Here is a 21,953-nt window from a genome sequence, read left to right as displayed (position 1 = left end):
ACAAACTGCGGTACATGCATACAATGGAATGCTATTCAGCTACGAAAAGAAATAAGCTATCAATTAACTAAAAGACGTAGATGAACCTTAAACGCATACTGCTAAGTGAAAGAAGCCACTTTGAAAAGGCTACATACGCCATTGCTCCAATTACATGATATTCTAGAAAAGATAAACCGTGGCAATAGTAAAATCATCAGTGGTTATCAGGGGCTCGGAGAGGAGTGGAAAGGGCTCAATGGATGGAGTCCTGGATAATTTTTAGGGTGATGAAACTTTTCTATATGATACTGTAAGGAAGAAACGTGACCTATTCATGTGTCAAAACCCATTGAACTTTACACCACAAAGAATAAATCTTATATATGCAAAACTTTAAAAATCATTTAGGAGGCCGGGGGAATCCCAGGATGGAATGAATGCGGAAAGTGACAAAACAATCTAACTATACTACAAACCTCCCTGAAGGAGGTATGGGGAAGAGGTGCTGACCTAAGTCACTGGGAACGAGCGGAGTCTGTGAGACGAAAGGCGAAAGGAACTGCACATGAGCACGAGTCGATAAGGGTGTTTCCCACAGGGCCCTGCGTACACAGTTCTCACACCGCTACCCTTGTCCCCTACGACTGAGCAACTTAGTGGATGAGTGGAGGGTGGTGGGACCCACAGGTTTCTCACTGTTGGAGTGAGAGTCTACAGATGTGCCAGGGGAGGTAGGCTAGACGGTCCACGTGGTACTGGATGAGAACTGAAGACATCAGCTTGAATCATGGTTAGCTTAATACAGATACTGATGGCTACATACACAGTGTAATATACACACACGTATTTCCTTGCTCTGTCAGCCGAGAGACCCTGGAAACAATGATACCCCAGGAGCAGCAAACGCTTAGCATCCATGTCTTGGTTTCTAATCCCGTTCTCCAATCAAAGGAACCAGGGCTCCATGGAGGAATGGATGACCCTAGGCCTGGAGCAAGGAATGTACAAGATGAACCTGGAACATTTCGTAGTGCCAGAAAGTAAGGAAGTATTACACACACGTACGCGCGCGCATGCGCACACACAATGATGGGAGTATGTCAAACAGACAAAGAAACCAGCTGAAACAGCTCTCGGTGGCCAAAACTGGAACACTGAGCAACGAAATAAACATAGAAGCGCTGAAGTGCACCCCAAACACATGATAAATGCCCAAAAGTCCATGATAATATAAATGAATTGTTGACTAAGTAAACGAATGCGGAAGGAGAGGCATAGTTCCCATGCAGAAGAATTCCATAAAATCACGTAGAAACACAAGGAGGTGGAGCGCAACGCCCCATTCCTTAGATGTGGACGGCACGCAGTGACTTCCTTCCAAAGAATACGGTATGGAAAGAGTAATTTTACAGTGGAGAAGCCTGGCAGACACTACCTCAGCCAGGTGGTCAAGGTCAACATCAGCAGTGCTAAATCGTGCTGACAGCATGCCCCTTGACAGGATGTGATGAGAACGGCCTTTTACCCATGTGGTCTTCCTCCTAAAACCCACAACCGCAGTCTAACCATGAGAAAATCGCGAGGAAAACATCAGACAAATCCCATCTGGGGACATTCTACAAAATACCTCAACAGTACACAATACGACTGTCAAGGACATTAAAAACAAGGAGAGTCTGAGAAACTGTCACAGCCAAGATGAGTCTAAAGAAACATGACAACTAAATGTAATATAGTATCTGAGATGAAATCCTGAAAAGGAAAAAGGAATCCGATTAAAGTGTGGGCTTTGGTTAATAATAATATATCAATAATGGCTCATTAATCATAACAAATGTACCATACTAATTTTAGACGTAACTAATAGCTAAAAATGGCCGCAGTACATGGGAACTCTTGTACTATAGTTGAATTCTTTCTGTAACTCTAAAGCCATCTAAAACATAATTTTTTTTTTTTTTTTAAATGAGCCTGGCAGAAGGTGCATGGAGAGACCGACATGGGTGGATATGGGAAGGAGGTACAGATGGACAGCGCAGCGGCTGACGGGGGTGTGGACAGAGGCTGGGCGGCTGGCGGATGTGGTTCTGGAAAGCAGGGCGGTCAAACAGTGCTGAGGGGGCCAAGCGCAGACCTGGGATGGGCACCCGGGACGGAGCACGGGGGGGCGGGAAGGGGGGGCATGCGCCCCTCGGTGGTGGAGGGGACGGACGAGCAGCGAGCGGCGCGTCGGTGGGCTGGGAGGGGAGCAGAAGGTGACGGAATGGGGTACAGCCACGCTGTCTGTCAAGCCGGGCCAAAGAGGGGAAGAGAAAGGAAGGAGAGTTGTGTGTGCGTGTGTGTAAAGAATCGAATATGAACGAAATCGTCGGCTTATTTTTCCCTTATTTATTTTCAATTAAAAATTTAAAAAAAAAAAAAAAAAGCCTGGCTGCCTTAAAAAGAGAAGGCAAAAAAAAAAAAAACAACAACAACAACAACAACAAAAAAAAACCCTACCACAAAAGTGCTCTTAACCTCACAAAGACCTGTGACAGGAGACGGCTCCTATCGTTAAAGGCCAGGGAGCCCTTTCTTACTGGTGACTACAAACAGAGGCATACCCACACACACCTCTTTTTAAGAATAACTTTACATTTCTTCTCTTATAAAAGTAATACACGCTCATTGTTAAAAAATAGATAAATAAAATAAAGATTACTCTTAATGGCACTAAAAAAAAGCATTATTAATATCTATTATGTATCTTTGCAGTCTTTTTTATAGGCTTATATAAAAGATCCTATGAAAAAGATTTTTATTCAGAATGCATGTCATCTATTGTTACTTAACTCAAATGTGATACAGCTCATGTTTCAGGAGGGCAATTCTCTTGAGGAACCCAACAAGATGTTTTCTTTCTGAGGTATTGACTAGATTATTCTACATTCAAAAAACGTGGTGTGTGACCAAAATTTCCAATCAGACTCTAACCCTCACCAAAAAGAATAATATTAATAACAAACTCCAAAAGCCTCTGCTCTCTTTTTGGACAAAGAACATACCTTTAATTTGAATATGTGTATTAACAAGGCAGAATTAATTACAGCAAAAGATCATAGATGTGGCTAACGGTAACTTCATGAACATCCTAGGCTTTTCTTGGGGTGATTTTTAACATTAAAAATCCTCCAAAGATCCTGGAGAGAACTATATCATTTAAAAAGAGAAATTAAAGGAAGCCAAGGATGATGATTCATCATCAATCACTCTGTGAATAAAGGCAGGTGGGAAGAGCCTGCCCACCCTCCTGGGTAGACCAAGCCCACTTACCCCAGGAGAGGGGAAGGTCCATCTTACAAATCAGTGCCCTGAGCTCAGGAATAAAAGATGTAAAAAGAAACCCTGATAACAACCAATACGGACCTCTGAAATGAAGCAAACTAGACTCTACCGCCAGTAAAAAGCCTGATTTAGGAATGTCTCAGTTGGTTTTGATTTTGTAAAGTGGGGCCAGAGGGAAAAACAAAGGAGCCTGAATTCCCTGAGAAGGCATGTCCACATCCTCCCCACCTTGCCTGCTTGAAGCCTTGCACTTGAGGAGAGGGGCTGGGAGCTAGGTCAGTGTCTTGGTCACAATGTCGGCTTAAGAATTTAAATTTCGCTTTACTCTATGTTTTATATGGTCCCTCTATATCTCACTCTTTCCCCCTCCCCATCACCACGCCCACCCCTTTCACTGCTTTAAATTGCTTTATATAAGCAATTTACAAGTAAGGTGTTAATGATCAACAAACGAGTTCCTCACGTTCTCCTTTGGAGTAATAAGTTAACTTAAGCTCGGGATCTCTGTTTATTAAATGCAGACTACTGTCCCTCTCCAAAGTATAACGTGGGAACATCCCAGAGGTTTGAGGCATGACTAGTGGTAGCTAAATGCTTTTAGAGTCTCAAGCTAGTTTAGGTGAGAGTCTGTTCACCTAGATACACAGATGTTTTCATTATCTAAACATATATCCATTAAAACTGTTCTGGCATAAGATTACTAAATACTGAACCATCTGGGGTTTGACGAAGAAATGGAGTATTTTAGCTTAACAAAAGGCACTTGTCTACCACAGACAGTACATGTTATTTTTTAGTTGTAATATTTGTAGGGTGTTTTCATTATGGCAAGCATAATCATGTGTTGGCACCAAATCAATGACTCATTGTCTTGTGACTTGTCAGAGAACTTCCACATCCTATCACAAACAGAAGAAAAGCCAGGTGACTAATTGGATTTGTTATGTAGCATATCAGCTCCCAAGAGGTAAGCAGAAAAGCTGCTTCTGCCCATCTGAAAACTCAACACTTCAACACGTGGCTTAAAACAGACTTGGTTTAATTAAATTAGCAGAAATGAATGAAGCAGCCACGTCAGCTGCACTGACAGATAACATATAAGAGAAAAGATATTAACAGATGATTGACCACAATGCTCAGAACAAAAGCATCCTTTAGCAGAAGCAAAACAAGTCATTTTGGGTTTTTCATATTTTATTTCTCTATTTCTGTCATGTCAAAGGTAGTAGCTGATACTTTCAAACATGTAGAACAAAATACTCACTCTGTATCCTCTGGCTTATTTCAAGTGAGTTTCTATCTTTTAACCTCAAAATTCCATCTAAGTGGATAGATGGAGCGCGTAAGGGCTTTAATACTAACTGCTTGTGCAAACCTAGCAATCCAAGAAATAAGTAACAAGCTCGCAAAGACACACACACACACACACACACACACACACACACACACACACACCTGAGAACTCATGGACTTGAATTTTTCTAAAGAAATAGCCGAATCCTGTAAATAGCTTATTGAAGAAATAATGGGATCCTGTAAATTGTTAAAGATGAAGCATATTTGAAAACGTACCAAATAAATTAAACAGAAAAGGATTACCCGGTGTACAGGTTAAACATACTGGAATTCACAGAAATGATCAGGCGGTGAAGGTAGAGCTGATGTCTCCTGTTGCCAAGAGCTGTCTTCCTCCTCTTACTGGCAATTTAAACTTGAGCGTGGTACTAAGTCCCTCTGAGCCTCGGTTTCCTCATCTTAAAAATAAGATAACTGCTTAGATTGAAGAGCCTTTGTGTGGATTGAATGGGATTATCTGATGGTGCTTTAGGAATTCTATCATCACACAAAATAAACAAATAGTACACAGAATAATAAATTCTGCTTTTCACTTCCTAATGAAACTGTCCATGAAAGGGCTTCATTTCTTTTTGTCTATCTTGTCATGTTAATTCTAAAACTAACTATAAAGTGACATTCCAGGAATAAACTCCCCAGCGAAAACTAATTTGTCGAGTGCAGATTTATTCAGCCTCTTATTTAGGCTAATTTGTACCCTTCGTGTTTTTTAAATTCTATTTCCTGAGGCTGCCACGATTTTTCCTCTCAGATGCTCATTTTATATTTCAACGCAAACGTTCCTCAAGTTAAAATAAATTCCACCATTAGTTAATAATGAGCAGCCAAGATAAGGGACAAATAATAAGGACAGGAACCCCCCACCCCACCCCACCCAACAGCCAATATTGTAAATTATATGCTGACAGTTTTTAAGTCAAATATGCCAGCTCTTCTTAAAGGTTAACCCAATTAAAGTGAGAAAGAAAAAAAAAAGCAGATAAAGAAGCTAGGAGTATCTTTACTTGTCAGATTTCAGATTTAACTTGGAAGTCAACAGTGGGAAGGAAGTGCTAGAGGAGGGAAGGCAGAGTGGAAAAAAAGTCTTCTCGATCTGATCCTTCCCATCTACGTCTCATCACACCGTAGATCATGCCAAGGAAAGACTGGATAGATACGCTCGCTTTAGCTACTGAAATTAACTATGTGAATTAGATGATCCTTTGGCGAACTAGTCTAATTCTTGCTTCAGGTTTGCACCAAGAGGTACAGATCCTTCTATGACGGCTTTAAATATCACCCTCTCTTTAATAAGTCTCATTTTTTGCAATGCGGGGCCAGCTTTATTACAGAATCTCTGAAGGCGAGAGCCTGAAAGCCCTGGACTGCTCTCATTTTTTTCAGATGATGAAAGAAAACCTGGAAACAAAAGTCAATCAGAAATGTGCCTTGCCAAGGTTACTGACCTACCTGGTAAGCAGCAGCCCAGCCAGCATTCCACAGGCCAAACATCATATGTACTGGGAACCACTGATGTGTTTTGATTTCACAGATGCCAAGGAGGCGCCTCAGCCCACAAATAACACAGCCCGCCCGGTTTACTAATTCCTGAAGTTCGGCTGTTAAAAGATAACCTTCTCTTACTTAAGACCTTCATCCCTATTCAAATAAAAGAGAGTGTTTTTCAGTCATTTCCATTATAATGCCAATGAATTAATCATATCCTTTCCTGAAAACAGGCTTTGAGGAAAGGAAATACACAACAGCTTTGCAGTAAATAATGTCCTGGACACACTAACACAACTGGACTGGGGAGAGTCTCTGTCCTCAAAGGACTTGCCCTCGTATGCACGCCTCCATTCTCCTCCTATAACGAGACGCGTTCCTTTACTTTTTCTCTTACATGGTTTAAATGAATAAAATCTTCTCATTCCCCTTTCCTCATCTATGTATGTATGTGTCTGCTGAATGAATGAATGAATGAACTGCCCTCCACAGTTCCTTCCGCAGTTTGCCCTAAGGATTTTTTCGAAAAGCAAAAGCCCTTCTTTGGTCATTTTTTCCCTCATCCATGAAGTGATGCTTTAGATCCTAATCCACTCTCTGGTCTTTCCTTTTTCCTATGCTTTATGCAGCGGAGCAGATTTCCAAAATGCCAGTGCTGACTAAGAAAACGCCGTTGAGAATTTATTGGCCCAGACTTTTAAGCAAAGACAGAAATCCTGGCTTTCATTTCTGTTCTATCAAGACTTGGGTGAGCCTGTCGCTCTGAGTCTTATCTGCTGATGGACAAGCAATCACCACTTCCTACCACAGCAAGCATTTCCACCCCCAAAGAGATGAATGATTACTGTGCAAATAAAACACTCTTCTTGTTTATACTGAGAACTCAAAATTACGGAAAAGAATGGCGGTAACCTGTGATTACTTCCGTTGAAGACATTTATCACCCATGCATCTGTGCTTTATTCCATGACAACTTCCTCTTAGTTCCAGGGTTCAAAGAACTATAGAGATATAATTCATAACCATAAAAAAGAACCAAAACATCAAGTCAGCGATGAAAGAGCCGCTTTTTAATACAGGCGGAGCCAAATTACACGAATGCAGTTAATCTGGGGTATGCATTTCTGAAAAGCTCAGCACTGGAAGATGCTGCCACTTGCTTGCCCTTGACAGCCAGGTAAGGGCGCCTGAGTACAGCCAGATATGCAAGAGGCGCTGGGGCTACAAAGATCCCAAGGTCTGCCCTTCTGAAGATGCAGCTGCGGAAGAGGGCGGGAGGAGGCAGGATCACAGACGGGGCGCCGAGGAAGCCGTAAGGACGAGCCAGCAAGGCCAGTCAGCCAGCCTGCTGGTGAGGAACCACAAGGTGAGCCTGAAGAACAGGTAACAAGTAGACAGGTAAGGTGTGAGTGGGAGTGAGAGAGGGAGATGATTCTGGCGGAGGGAGAAGCAAGCGCGGAGGGGTTGCTGCCCGCCCCTCATAAGATCTCATTTTATAACTGAAGAAGCAGGTGTGTGGGGATGAGACCAGAGGTGGACAAGGGCAACCCCTGAGGTGGACAAGGGCAACCCCTGAGCCCTTGTCACCAGCCAACGTGCTCACACTTAATCCTGAAGTCTGGCAGGAATAACAAGCCCCAGTCTGGGTTTTAAACACTCAGGCAGCATGGACGGAGCCCCACAGCGCCCTGGCAGGGGAGGGCTGGAGATGAGGCCCCAGAACCAGACACAGGACACAGGGCCACTCCTGAATCTGCCACTTGAGACTTAAGTGGCCTTCTGATGAGGGTCTGTCACTCAAGCTCTCCAGACCCCAGTTTCTTTACCTGCTTACAAGGATTAAATGAGAGCCCGTGAATGACGGGGTATGCAGTAGGAACTTAATAATAAGCGTAGCTGCCAGACGCAATGGTAGCATCACGGCTCTGAGACTCTGGAATCAGCATAACCTTGAACAAAGACAAGTAACACCGTCTCTCATCTCAGTTTCTTCCTCTATAACATGGAGACATTAAGATGACACCAGCCACCTCATAAAAGTAGTGAGGTCTGATTGTAGGAGATAAGATGTGTAAGTCGCCTGGCCCTCACCAAGAACTGTATCAGAGGCAGAAGTAGTAGTAATAATAGCAGCAAGAACAGAGAGAGCTGGTAGTAGCAGTAGTAATACTCATACTAGTCCTAGCAGTAATTCAGGGAAAGGAGACTGACGTGTCTAGTACTGTAATACATGGGAGAAATTATAAGGTGCCAGACTAAAGCAGGGGCAGAAAGAAGTCAAGGAATTAGATTCCAGAGCCATAAGGAACAAGCGTCAACTAGACTTCATGACGACTGGGTGTGACTGGCAAGGAAGGGTCGAGGGAAAAGGGTGCCAGCATAATCTTTGGCGGGCGCCTCTGTGGAGGGTGGCACGGGCCATTCACTGAGGGAGGTGAGGACAGGGCAGAGGAAGATGACAAACTCATTTCCAAACAAGCTGAATATGAGGTTCCCGTGCGGTGTCCACAGGGAGTTGTCCATTTCAAAATTCTCTGAATATGTCTGGCACTCAGAAAGCAGATCTGGGCTAAGCAGGTAGATGGGAGAGTTGTCAGCAGAAGACAGGAACTAAAGCCACGGGAATATTCGTATCACCCAGAAAGAATGTGCAGGGGCGAGAAACAACAGGGAAGACAGAAGAGAGCAGGGGCCCGAAGGCAGACCCTGTGCGACATCAGCACTGAAGAGAAAGGAAACTCAGGAAGGAGCCCGGAAGAGGAATACAGAGAACAGGATGAGAACCAGGAAGGCGCAGCCTCGGAAGCCAAAAGCAACGGTGACAGGCACCCAATGTCACAGAAGCCCAAGTAAAGACCCAAACAAACCCACTAGATCGAGAAACCACGGGTCCTCAGGGAAGCTGTGGTCGCGGCCGACATCAGACTGTGGTAGATAAACTGTGTGTCACAGACACAGGACTGAGGAAGGGAGGTGCTTTTTTGTGATAGGGGATTCGTTGTTAACAGAGAGAAAGACTTTCGACTTGTATTACGAAGACTTCGACTTGCTGGGGTGCAAGGGGGTTGAAAATGCAGCCAAGAGAAAGGGTAAGTTCGGGAAGGAAGTGCTGAGAAGGTGGTTGGACCGGCTTGAACAGGAGGCAGCGAGCAAATAAGTCAATGAAAGTAGGTCCGTCTTTCAGCAATGCTGAGCTAAAACAGTAATAACGCAAGACTATGAGATGGATTACTGTAACCAAACCATGGATCAGTTTTTTTTCCTAGCCATGACTACGGTAAAGAAACGCCACCAACTAATTCCATACTAAAACATCGGTGACTTTTCCTAGGTTTTCTGAAGTTGGACCCTTTTTCATTCATCCAAATAAATGCTTAATGGTTGAAGAATTGTGCTCCGCTAGAGCACAAAGAAAATGAAGACAGATCCTGCCTTCAAATCGTTGAAGTCTAATTTCTCTACACTTAAAGGAAACCCACAGGGACTTCCAGAATAAGGAACGCTCTAGAAAAAAGAAGGATATGGAGCATGTCCGCCCACATTCGAGTTCAAACACACCAACATCTCTGACTCCAAAGTGCCCACACATCCCTCTCCAAATTGTACCCCCCGAGTAGATGCAAATGCCTTGTTTTCTTCCCCCTGCCGCCCTCTCCCACATCGCAGAGGATAACCAGCTGTTAGTGGCTGGTCACGGGTCCATCGCAAGACTGACCGCGCACTTACTATGTTCCAGCTACCACATTCCACATCATACCCATGCAGTCCTCACGACGGCACTGCAAATGGGCCAGAGCGATTCCCTTAAACACAGGGAGAAAGTGTGGCTCAGAGAGGTTAAGGAAATCGCCTAATCTCTAACCACTACTAAATTCTAGGGCCCCGATGTACCTTCAAGTTTGTCTAGCTTCGAAGCATTTACTCTTTCAACCACTGCCTCCACACTAAATTTCCCTACTAACCGTGCTCCAAAGAGAAACGTGTGAAATGCAGAGTGTTCTTTTCTTCCTTTGGCAATTTCAAATTCTTTTATTCATAGACTTTTCACATGTTTAATTTATTCCTTGGTATTTTACAGACTGAGTAAACGGAGATTTCTTTTACAGCAGTTTCGTTTCAAATTCCTCTTCTCAAATACCTACACAAATAGGGAGAAACCAAATAATCCACAAGCCGAGTTCTAAGCAGCAGTTTCTTCCTCTGGCCAAGGATCTCACAGAGCAGCATAGCAGGCTAATTCGATGTCGTTGAGGGGGGAATTTAGATACAAAGCAAGGGCCTAAACTTAAAGTGAGGCCTGATCCAGGTATAACGACAAACCTGCTGACATTCGTATCCCCTGTACGTGCTATCAGTCAGCCCAGAAGTTACGACAGCCGTGTCTGGGGAGTATGCAACACCCCGGATTCACAGAAGCCTCTCCCACCTTGGGAAGCAGAACAGTGTGGTGGTTAAGGCACCACATCCCCGCTCTGCCCCGTCCCAGCCGAGGGCCCTGGGGCAACTTCTGTGCCTCCGTTTCCACATCCATAAAATGGGAATGTCAGAAGTTGTTACCAGGATTACATAGAAAGCACTCAATGAATGTTGGCTAATTTTAATACATAGGTTCGGGCTTTTCCTCTTTCTGGAGCAGTATTTTTAAAACTGCAGGCCACAATCCCAAAACAAATGGGTTACGAAATCAACCCAGAGGATCGCAACCAGCAACTACGGGAAATGAAGTGGAAGAGATTTATCATACTTAAACATTAATAAAGTCACATTTTATATTATTTTTGTAATTTTTTTCTTTAGCATACATAGTAACAATAAGCGGTGCTTTGTAAATCTGTTTTCATACATCCATGTGTCTGTGTATGTATCAGGCAGCAATCTAAAAGATATTTATTTCTATGAGTTACCTTCGGGGGGGGGGGACTTTAAAAAACACTGATTTACAGATGATAGGGAGTCAGGGAAGATAAAAAAGGTGTAATATGCCAGAAAACACTTTTTAAAATGCAGACAGCTTCAGCAAAGGGAAAGCCCTCTTAAAGGGACAGTCAGGGTGACTGTCCTGAAGGTGAAAGTCTACTTACAATGAGGCTGCTCCAGGTGGTTCAATAATCTGAGATTAACAACAGGCTTTCATTTCCAAAGCAAATCAAATTGCAAAACAGGAAGTTCAGATGTTATCTCAATGCTGGGCAAGATGGGGAAAACTGATATGATTTACCCAGTAAGACATTTTGCAATACCTGTCCAAGCAGACACTACGCCAGTTTTCAAATGTTGCAAAACTGTCAGGGTTTGGAAGAGATATGAAAGTGTCTCAAAACAGAAAGCCTTAAACGTGGATGTAGATTTAACCCGATAGTTCCATTATAACCAAATTCCTAGCTGAAAATTTAACTATCTGTACAAGAAGATGAAATGGAAAATAACTACAAACACATAAGTAAAAGCATTTTAGACTCTACAAAAGTTTATCTATGTATCCAAAAGGCTGTAAGATGTGGCGTTTAACCACACCGCCCTCAGATGCTACACTCCTTTTCCTGAAGAGTTCCTAGGACCAAGTGGACCTACCTACCCAGAACCGGTGTACCTCCATCTGGTTTTGGGCTATGCTCCAGGTCCCCAGAACTTCAATCCCAAGCTACTTCTAGGTTATGAACAGACACCTCTCAGATCTGTCTTCCCAAGGCAGGACTTTGCCACAGGCCTGAGCCAGAGCTATGGTTACTGGATGGCACAGGGTGTGGACGGAGACTGGACAGGCAAGTGGACGCAATGCCCTCCACCAGGCAGGACTGTACCAGGGGTGGGAAGCAAAGGGAAACAGACCCCAGGCCCAGGACAGATTCTCCCAACTGCACTCCAGCTCTGAGCTCTGGGAAGTCTGAGAATTCCAAATTTGAACCTAACCTTCCAGGTCATTATGAAGATACTATTGTCAAGGTAGGCGGAAAGGATAAATTTCATATAAATTCTCATTAGCTCAATTCACAACTTTTGAATTTTAGACACATATTATGACATGTAGTTAGACAGATATTGCGAGGGCCTCCATCTGTTTGTTCTCTTGCACTGGACCCTGCAAAGGTAAAAGGCAGGCCAGCGTCCGTACCCCTACTCCCACCCACTGCCATCCACCAGCTAAGTGAGCTGGGAAAGCCTCTTACTCATTCTCTGTCTCAGTTTCCTCATCTGTAAAACAGACAATAACAGCACCCTCCTCACAGGGGTTTTATAAAGACTAAATGAATGAGTGTATACAAAATGCCTCAAACAGTACCTGATACCGAATAAGCTCTCCAAAAATAAGACCACAGCCAGGAAAGGCGTTTCTCGTTTCCCGCTCCTTTCTAATTTAAATATCATACTTCATCCCACTCTGAAAGATAAGTATTTTCTATTCTGTAAAGGACAAGTCATCTAACTGCTGACCTGCCTGATAAAAGTCCTTCTGAAATTAAATGTGTTCGTCTTCCGCCCACCTCCCCAACCTGGCTGATAGCTGGGGCCTCTGACCAGTTTGAAGTCTGGCAAATTGGCTTTCTATGTCAATTTCACGTGCTACACATTTGAAAACTTTACCACCGTTAAATGTTAAAAAGGATATCTCCTAACCTTCATATTCATGAGACTCAGAGCTATAAGCCAGAGTAGGTCCTTCTCAATTCACATAGCAGACATTCAACTACTTGACCGCTATCAGCAAGGACAGGCTAGCAGACCAGAGGACCTAAGCTAAAAATAGAGCCCTACCAGTGGAGAAATGGATGGAACACAATCCTTTATGTGGCTACTTATTACTCCACATGCTTTTGATTACCAAATAAAGGTGTTCCGTCAGCATAGTGATTATAAATTGTCAACAACCTCAATGATTTATAGTCCTTCGGTCTAAGATGACAGAACAAACAAGTTGAAGAGAAATGCTTGCCGTATTTTAATGACATGAGGACAACGTAAAGCATCTTGCATTATTTCACCACGAAACCTGTCTTTCAAATCTCTAGCTGTTTGCTATATGTTGAAGGCCTAAACTGGGAGAAGTACAAGGAAAAGCTTCAAGGTCATATTCACCTTTTAAAAATATATACCTAACCTACATGTTCCATACAGTGCACAATAAATCCTCCACCATTTCCCAATTATTCTGAAGAATTTGTAAAACACAAAAATTGCCAACCTATCAAAGCGTTGGAACTCTTTCTAGTCTCCCAGGCTACTTCTAATTAATCTCCTATGAAAGAAGCATTGCTAAAGCATTGTTAATTTCAACAACAGTCTTTCTATTAACTCAAATCCCCATATCCAAAATGGAGTGTAAAGACCATTATGAAATAAACGAAAACTAATCGAATTCTACAGAGGCAAGACTGAGCAGATCCATCCATCCAACAGTAATCCCACCTAAATCAAATATAGTGTTTCTTTAGAGAGTTTTTGCCAACTTCCTATTGAAAAAAAACCATGAACATTTCCGATGTTGGCCAGTTTTTATTTATGCAATTAAAATGGCTTTTTATGAGAGCTGGGCTGGAGAAACAATATATTTTACAAGCCCATTAGTCATGTAGTCAAGCTTCATTATATCATAATTATTCATCAGTAGTCTATAATGAGAATGCTGTTACCTTGTGTGATTAGAATGTTAAGGGAAATATGTATCCATAATAGGCCATAAAATGTGTGAAATACAGAACACTCCAAACCGGTGGGAAAGCCAGAGAGTTCACCTGGCTTGCATTTTTGCTGGAGAATATTTACAGTTGCATGGGCACAAGCCTAGCTTTGACTTGGAAGCCATATCCTAAATTATCAATCATCTTCACTCCTCCACCCTTTCCAAACTCCGCTCCCTTCTGAGAAGTAGAATACATCATCATTTAGAATTACTGTCATTAAGGACTCGCATGGGAGATCGTGTTGGCTTCGGTCATTTTTCTAGCCTACGTGTGTTACAGCTTATTCTAAATATTTCTCCTGTCATCGAATGCATACACGTCGGTCGGACTGATGTACACATAACCTGAGCCCCTGAAGTGTGAGAAGTCACGACGTGGGGGTGGATTCGGGATCCCACACACCACCGCTCCTGAGCTACCTTTCTTCTACCTAGGCATCCTTCTAGGTTGCCCACGGGTCTCACTCTGCGCCCATCAACGGGAGTAACTGAGCTTGGGCAGGAAACAAGAAAGCAACCTCAACAAAGCGCAGCGTGTGCAGCGAATTAGGGGGACACGCGTTAGGGCTGGCTGGAAAAGGGAAAGCCTTCATCTCAAGAATTTTCACATAGAATTTCAGAAACCGAAAGGGACCTCTGAGATCCCCCAGAACCTCTCCTCTCCGCTAAGCAGCTTTCGGGTCCCTTTCCTGCTCCCTATCCACAAAAATTGAGGCTGCCAGGATTCTAGCTGCGAGCGCTGTCCTCGTTGGGTTAGGCGCAGCTGGGGTGAATCCCGCTTCGTGGAGCTGCAGCTGGAGCCGAGAAGCGCCCCGGGCTCTGAGGAAAACAATGCGCTTAGCAAGACCCAGCCCCACACTCCCAAACACAGCGATTAAGGGGGCCCACAGCTCTCCCGGGAACCCGGCAACTGAATCCAGGCAGGGGCATCCCATCGCTGCACCCCAGGACCAGACAGCACCCTGGAAAGAGAACGCGTCGCGCCTCGCTCCCAGCGCTGGGTCCGCGGGAGTCAGGCTGGTGCGCGCCCCGGAGCTGGATCCCTGGAGAATTGCAGTGTGGGCACCGCGGGCGAGGGAGGCCCCCCACCCTCCCGAACCCGTGCCCAGGTACCTCGCAGCCGTACAGCTGTCCCAGCTGCTCCACGATCCACTCCTCCAGCACCAGCCGCTTCCGGAGCTCCTTGCGATCGTATTTCACTGTCACTTTTCCCTGCTGATGGCGCCGCTGCTGCTGCTGCTGCTGCTGCTGCTGCTGCTGCTGCTGCTGCTGCTGCTGCTGCTGCTGCTGCTGCTGCACCGGCCCGGCGGCAGCAGCCGTGGCCACGGGCGCCGAGTCCTCCCGGGAGGAGCCCGAGCCTCTGCTCGAGCCCGGGCTGCCGCCCGCGCCGCCCCGGGGGCTCTGGAAGAACACCCGCGCGCCGCCGCTGCCGGCCCCACCGGCCGCCTCGCTGCTGCCCGTCGCCACCGACATGTCCCCGCGCGCGGCAGCCCGAGTGCTGCCCGGAGGAGGGGCGGCGGAGCGCGCGCGGCGCCTCTAGCACCTCGGCCCGCGCAGCGGCATGCGAGGGACTCGCCCGCACCTGCTCCGCGCGCCGCGCGCGCCCGGCCGCCGGGCTCCTGCGGAGACCCGAGGAGCCGCGGCGACAGGGAGGAGGCGGGGCGGGGACCACCGCCTTAAAGACACCGCGGAGGGCCCCCTCTGTCCAGCCCGGGGGCGGATCAGGCGCCTGGCAGGCCCGGGGCCGGAGCGTGGGAACTGGGCGCGGAGGCGCGAACGTGTGCGCGCAGACACGCGCGGCGCCCGCGTGGGGACCCGGGAGGGGACCCGCGGGGGTCTGGTGCCGGGGTCTGGTGCCGCGGCTGGTCCTCTGCGCCGGCGATCGCGTCCGCTCCTCCTGGAGACGGGGAAGCGCTGCCCGCGGCAGCCCCGAGCGCACGAACCCCGCCGCCTCTGCCCGGCGCCGCGGCGGCGAGGGGACCCCCGGGAAGGGGACCCCCGGGAAGGGGACGCGGGGACCGCCGGGAAGCCTTCTAACGAGGGTGTTCGTCTCTCTACCTTCTCCTCTGAGCTCGGGGAGGTGTCTCCTTCCCTCCTGGCCCCGCCCCAGGCTCCACACGCATTCCTAGTCCTGCCGCCTCCTTCCTCGGATCGTGGCAAAAACAGATGAGGCGATGTTTGTGCAAACAGTCGCCGCCCCTGACAAATTCTCTTCAGACCAGTTTTTCTTTCCTTACAAAGTGTCTGTTTATTCACAGACAGACCATTAGGGAGGGTATCTTTCTAGCTAAAGGGCAGAGGCTCGATGTCTCTTGGGCTAAGGGGCTGGTGATTTGCAGACAGCAAACATTTCTCTACAACAGTCAGGGACAGTTTCCTGGTCTTAAATTAACATTTACTGTGTTGCGTTCCCTGTGTAGCCAGCTTGCCTCTCTTTCAGTGGCATTTCTAAACAACCTCTTTTACCCTGAAAAGCAACTGCACCGACTACTTTAAAAACATCATGCAGCCAAGTGGAGTGAGCGATGAATGAGCTTATTATGAGGTTTAGGGCAAAGAGATGGGGAGGGTGGTTATAAACAGAAAACTGCATATGTGTATGTGTAAAATTATAGGGAGACAGTACCATATTTCTGTTGTACATAACATTACATTTCTGTTCAGGCAACTGAAAAAAAAAAAAACCCCACAAAGATGCTCAAACACAGTAAGGAGCTTTTATGATTTTTTTTAAGCCGGTATAGGTTACTGGCAGCTCTCAAAAGAAGTTTCTCAGAGATAAAATAGATAATCAAGTCAATTTCTTCTGAACACTTCCATTGTGAGGACACCGTGTGAGACTCTAGACCAACAGTTGTAAAGGCACCGAAAACAAAAGAAGAACCCAGCAACTTTCTCCTGGCTCTTCTGGCTCAGCAATCAAGGGTGCCCGTGTCTGCTCTTCCCAGGTTTATGACAGGCTTTGTTCCTCCCCTTTGGGGTTTTCCAGAAAGAGCCTGAGCAGGGATTTCCCCAAAGCGTTCCACCCTGGAAAATCATCATCAGAACAGGTCAGGTCTTGAAGAGTAAAGGGGAAGGATCCACTGGGGACTGATTATGTGAAATAAGGTAGCTGGTGTGGGTGTTGGATCCCTGTCATAAGCAGAGGGGGATCAAGGCTAAAAAATCTCTGCCCCTTGGAAGAGGCTAGCTGTCCAGAAGAAGGTCACTTCCCCCACCCCCAACTTTTCACGGATAAGGGACAGGAACTATTATTATAACTGGGCCCTAAAGATTGATGACCATTCTCCAAGTCCCGTCCGCCCACACCTGCCGTGGGTCATCATAGATTATTTCAGACCCTGAACACATAGCTAAGAAGGTGGGCACCTCAAGAAAATAGGACTCTGTGGGCCTGGAGGGAGAGAGGGAAGGCTGCCGCCATCAAGTCTCCACACACAGAATAAGCCTGTCCCGCTCCAGACATCTGGCACCCATCCAAGTTAGCTAGCACCAGCTTGAACCAACTTAGCTAACCAGGAGAATGTCAGTCAAGACGTAGCTGAGATTTTAGTTAACTAAGGAGAAACTATCTAAAATCTCCTCCTTCGGCACTGGGACCTGGCTATACTGATTATTTTGAAAACAGTGTCTGTGATCCAGGAGTATGGCAAAGAGTGGAAAATTCCAAACTCCTTTCTTTGAGTCCATAGACAATGAATTCAGTCATTCAAGAATAACTTCAAAGGACTTATAAAAATTCACTAAGTCCTTTTTGAGAAATTCTTGTGTCAATTTTTTCTCACCACATAGCACACTTTTTCCTTTGTGCTTAAAACTCAGCTTTCACTTATGACTTCAAAAATAACAGGTACTAAGAGAAATTTAAGAAGAAATTTGGGGTTTTAGGCATCTTAACTTGTAGAAAAATAGCCAGTGAAGAGTCAGTCTCCTTCCACAGGTACTTTGTGAGCTTCAGATGCCTAAATGAGTCACCTTGACTTGCACCTAGGAGTTGAACTAACACAAGAGTTCTTCCTATAAATCCGCCTGCTCCAACCGGACATAATTTACATTTGAAGTGAATTCCATTGCCCCACCCCCTAACCCTCTACCCACCCCACACACACACACTTAATTCTATGTTTCAAAATATTTGGGAATAAAGGAATTATTCTCAGGCCAGAGACCCTTTACATAGATGAACGTTTAAATTCAGCAAAACCAACACTATTTCTCATCTATAAGACAGATGTATGTAAATACAGCTATAGATATATAGATATTTGTTCAAGGCAAAGTTTTTTATTTCTAACCAATTTAGACAAGTTTTTTAAAATGCTGGTTAATCAAAAACAATGATTACTTTTCAGTAAATTGAATTGCCTGAAGGATGAGCTTTTACCTTAAAGCAATTGCCCCTTGCTGTGAGACCAGCAGCCTAAAAAAGGTTCATCTGTCAATATCTTTTTGCATAGCTTCGTATTTTCTTAACCGAATATTTTTATTTGTTCTTCATTTGGGGAACGTTTCCTTTAGGAATTAGGTCTTTCACCTCTGAAAACCATCTTTATGCCCAAAGCGTGTTAGATAAAGAGACTTAATTAGGGGTCCCAGGGCTTTCTTCGCTCTCCCAAGAAAACAAGGATTAAATACAAATGTTTACAATCAGATTCAAATGTCCTTACTCTTAAAGCCTAGATGGTGCAATAATTATGCAACACCTGGTAATCTGCCCTGAGGCTGGGATAATTACAGCCCTAAGGCCCACATCCATCACGTAGAATCCTTACCTTGGGTAATAGTATAGATGATAAGGTGCCTACATCCAAGGTATCTCAAAGCGAAAGGACAAATCGAAAGTATTTTTAAGTCTGGTTTTCCTCCTAAAAGTAGAAGAAATTTCATGTGTCCTTTGGGATTCTATCAGTTACCCGCAGCATTTTCAGTTTTCGAGATAGTCCGTTATTTCAACATTCTTTATGGAGTGATCGCAGTTAAGTCGTTAACAGTATATCGATGTAGTTTTTCTTTTGGCTACTGCTTCATCCTTGCTCTTCCCCCCGCCCCCCCCCCCCCAATTCTGGACCTCTGATTGTATTGTGCGGTACAATTCGCAATCATACTTCCAAAATCAATTTAACCATCACTTTTATAAATAACCAGAGCAATAGCAGTCTTCATCACAATTGCAAAATTTTGTCTCAGCAATTGACAGAAATTCTTTCCTGGCTACTCACAGGTGATGAAACGTAGGAAGGGAAACATAGCTTCATCTCGTTCCTTGTAACAGAGATTGAATATCCCTGGGCCTTCCTGCAAACCCTGCTTGTGAAATATCCACTTTTTGTAAAACGAGGGTCAAATTTGTTTTCAGAGGATCCAGTTATCCCAGTCGAGCCAACAGCCTCTTGCTCTCTCTGCTTTCCCCGCCAAACGTCTTCAAGAGTTGTCTGTTTGCTTCATGTCTTCATCTTCTCCTGTAACCACTCGGCCCTCTGCATCCGACTGCCGTTGCTGGACTTAAGACCATCAAACTCCCTATTACTCAACTCAGTGTAGGCTTTTCATCTCTTACCTAACTTGACCCCCTGCCACCATTGGCCATCTTGAGCCTCTCCCTGCTCTTGAGACTCTCTCTCTCCTCTCAGCTGCCATGCCGACACCCTCTCGGTTTGCCTCCCGCCCTCCTTGCTGTTTCTTGGCAGCTGGTTGTGTGAGCTCCTTTTTCGGCATCCCTGCCTAAAGGTAGATGGTTCCCTCAGCAATTTTTTTTTTTTTTTGCTCCTTCACAGACTCTCTCCAGGTGACTTTGCCTCCTGCTAAAGCTTGTGCTTTGACAACCCACCGTCATCTACCTGCCATGAACTCCCCCAAATCATGGCAGATTTCTGTTCTGAGCTTCGGATCTACGACTATGCTGCATTTAGTGCCAGTGCACTATGCAAATACATTTATAGTTAAAGTTCACAAATACACACCTATATCAATTCATTAGAGAACAGAATAGTAAACTGAATGTATTTTTGGCTATGGACTATCAGCAAAGTAAAGTGCTCTAGCTCAGTATTTTTTAAACTTTTTTTTTTACCACCTACCACAATAAGAAATACATTTTATGTCATGACTCAAATATATACCCACACACATAACTTACCCGTATGACATGTGATACATCTGACATATCTTATTCTATTCCGTTCTGTTTCATTATTTTAAGGAATGCTGCTCGCAAACCACCAAATTGATTTCCCAACTCACTAAAGGGTTGCAACCTAGAGTTTGAAAACTGCTGCCGTCAGCCAGAACAGTGCCCTGTGAGTGTCTGTCCGGGCTCTCCTCAGTCTTAATGGCGCACTCCAGGCTGGTTATTTATTTCCCTGGCACTCTCTTTCTGTCGCTCTTAAGTTAAGTGTTCTGGTAAACAATGTTGACCCAAAATGGCTGACACAGGGCAAGCATGTGATTCTCCTAGAAGTACCTCCAAAAGAACTAAAGACGAAGAATATTCTGGACATTAAAATCCACCTTTCCTGGACCTCCACGCTTTCTCCGGAAATGGAGGCGTGCCTTAGGGATAAAGACCAGAAGGCCCTTAGAAATTGGTAGATACCTCCCCCCACCCGCCACCTCCAGCTTGAGGATAAGTATATTGTGGTGGGTTCCAGCACACACCCCAGATCCCGAGTACCTGGGCTGAGTCTGGTCTCTGCCAGTTAGGCACTGCGTGATCTTTGCAAGTTCCTTAACCTCTCTGAGCCTCCATTTCTCTCTCTGTAAGCTGATCAATAGTGCTTGTCTCACAGGTCGTTCTGTGGGAAAATAGGTTATTGGGAATAAGGCACCCAAAACAGTGCCTGCTGTTGAATGCGAAGGGATCGTACACATAGCAGAGAGGACTGAGTCACCGTTGTTCCAACAATGTCTCGATGAAAGCACGGCCACACCGCGTCCTCGCTTCAGGGGTGATAACAACAGCGAGAAAGCAGTTCTGCAGGGATCCCGTGCAAACACTACACAGCTCCTTTCAGTTTTCGTCCTCACCGACGAGTCCCAGAGAATGGAGGTGAACGCCTACCGCCAGCCGCTTGCTCAGTGGACGCCTGCACCTGGACGTCTTACGGTCACCTCAGATGAGTGAGTTCAAACTGACATCATCATCTTCCCAGGCCGAATCTGCTTCTCTTCCTACCTCCCTCTGGATGGGACTATTTCACACCATCTACTCTTTGTCCAATCTGGAAGCTTTACTCGCTGTGTCCAATCGATAAGCAAATGCTAAGGATCCCACGTTTGTCTGGGCCTCAAATCCGTCGCTTCCTCTCCCTCCCCACACTCCCTCCTGGATGTCTGCTGGGCTCTCCTAGCCTGCCTCCACGCCCTGCCTCCTACCCACTCTCTGCATGGCTCCCACAGAGCGAGTTCTAAAAGCAAATGCGATCGTATCATGCCTCTGCTTGAAATTATGCTTAAAATTCCCTCCACATTCCCCCATTCCCTTCAGGGGACAATCCAAACAATTTAGCATCGCATGAGAGGCTTTTCTTTTTGCTTCCGGCCCTTGCTTTCTGCTCCAACATCTGTTCAAACACTCCCCCCCACCACCCGACACACACGCGTACCTCATGCTGCCCAACACCTCGCTGAACTTGGACTTCCCAGGTACAGAACTGCCCTGTCTCCATCGACTTCTGCCCGTGCCCATGACTTCCCCTCCCACTTCCCCGTGGTGCCAGGCTAACCCCTCACACCCCTCCAAGATCAGCTCGCGGTCCCACCTCCCCGACTAAGCTCTTCCCGGTTTCCTAGATACTTGTGACTTTCACGTTTGCCTGTTGGCCACCATCTCTCTCTCTCTATCACATTGCCCATCAAGCCTTTTTGTGATCAGATCTCTGCTCACATGTCACCTCCTCAGACAGGCCTTCTGTCTGCACCCTCTCTCCCCTCCCCTTCCTCATTCTCATGACTACTTGAAAATTATAGATCTATGGGTTAACTGCCTCACTCTCCCGCCAGAGTGTAAACTCCGTGAGGGCAGACTCTGCTGTTCACCTTGGCATCTCCACTTCCTAAAACCCTGGGAGGCCCATGGTGGCAGGAGGCATCTCACTGTGGACACAAGGAATCTCTTAGGCCATCTGCCCTT

General features: G+C 45.7%; 1 protein-coding gene across 2 annotated transcripts in view; it reads right to left on the bottom strand.

The window, feature by feature from the left end:
- The window catches only part of PPP1R14C (protein phosphatase 1 regulatory inhibitor subunit 14C), an 80,443-nt gene extending 58,994 nt beyond the window's left edge, over positions 1 to 21,449 (bottom strand). The window contains exons 1-3 of one of the 2 annotated variants that reach the window (XM_036222636.1): positions 19,045 to 21,449; positions 18,598 to 18,690; positions 14,939 to 16,852 (exon numbers count right to left, since the gene is read on the bottom strand). In XM_036222636.1, the coding sequence (XP_036078529.1) occupies positions 14,939 to 15,298 (360 nt within the window). In that variant the 5' untranslated portion in view covers positions 15,299 to 16,852; positions 18,598 to 18,690; positions 19,045 to 21,449. Of the gene's footprint in view, positions 1 to 14,938; positions 16,853 to 18,597; positions 18,691 to 19,044 lie in introns of those variants that run through there. The other variant, XM_016149128.2, reaches the window with a different exon arrangement.
- Positions 21,450 to 21,953: the final 504 nt, after the last annotated feature.

The sequence above is a fragment of the Rousettus aegyptiacus genome, unplaced genomic scaffold (assembly GCF_014176215.1).
Source record: "Rousettus aegyptiacus isolate mRouAeg1 unplaced genomic scaffold, mRouAeg1.p scaffold_m13_p_1, whole genome shotgun sequence".
NCBI lineage: Eukaryota > Metazoa > Chordata > Mammalia > Chiroptera > Pteropodidae > Rousettus > Rousettus aegyptiacus.
Note: the sequence above shows the minus strand (reverse complement) of the source record. Positions and strands in the feature narration are given on the sequence as shown.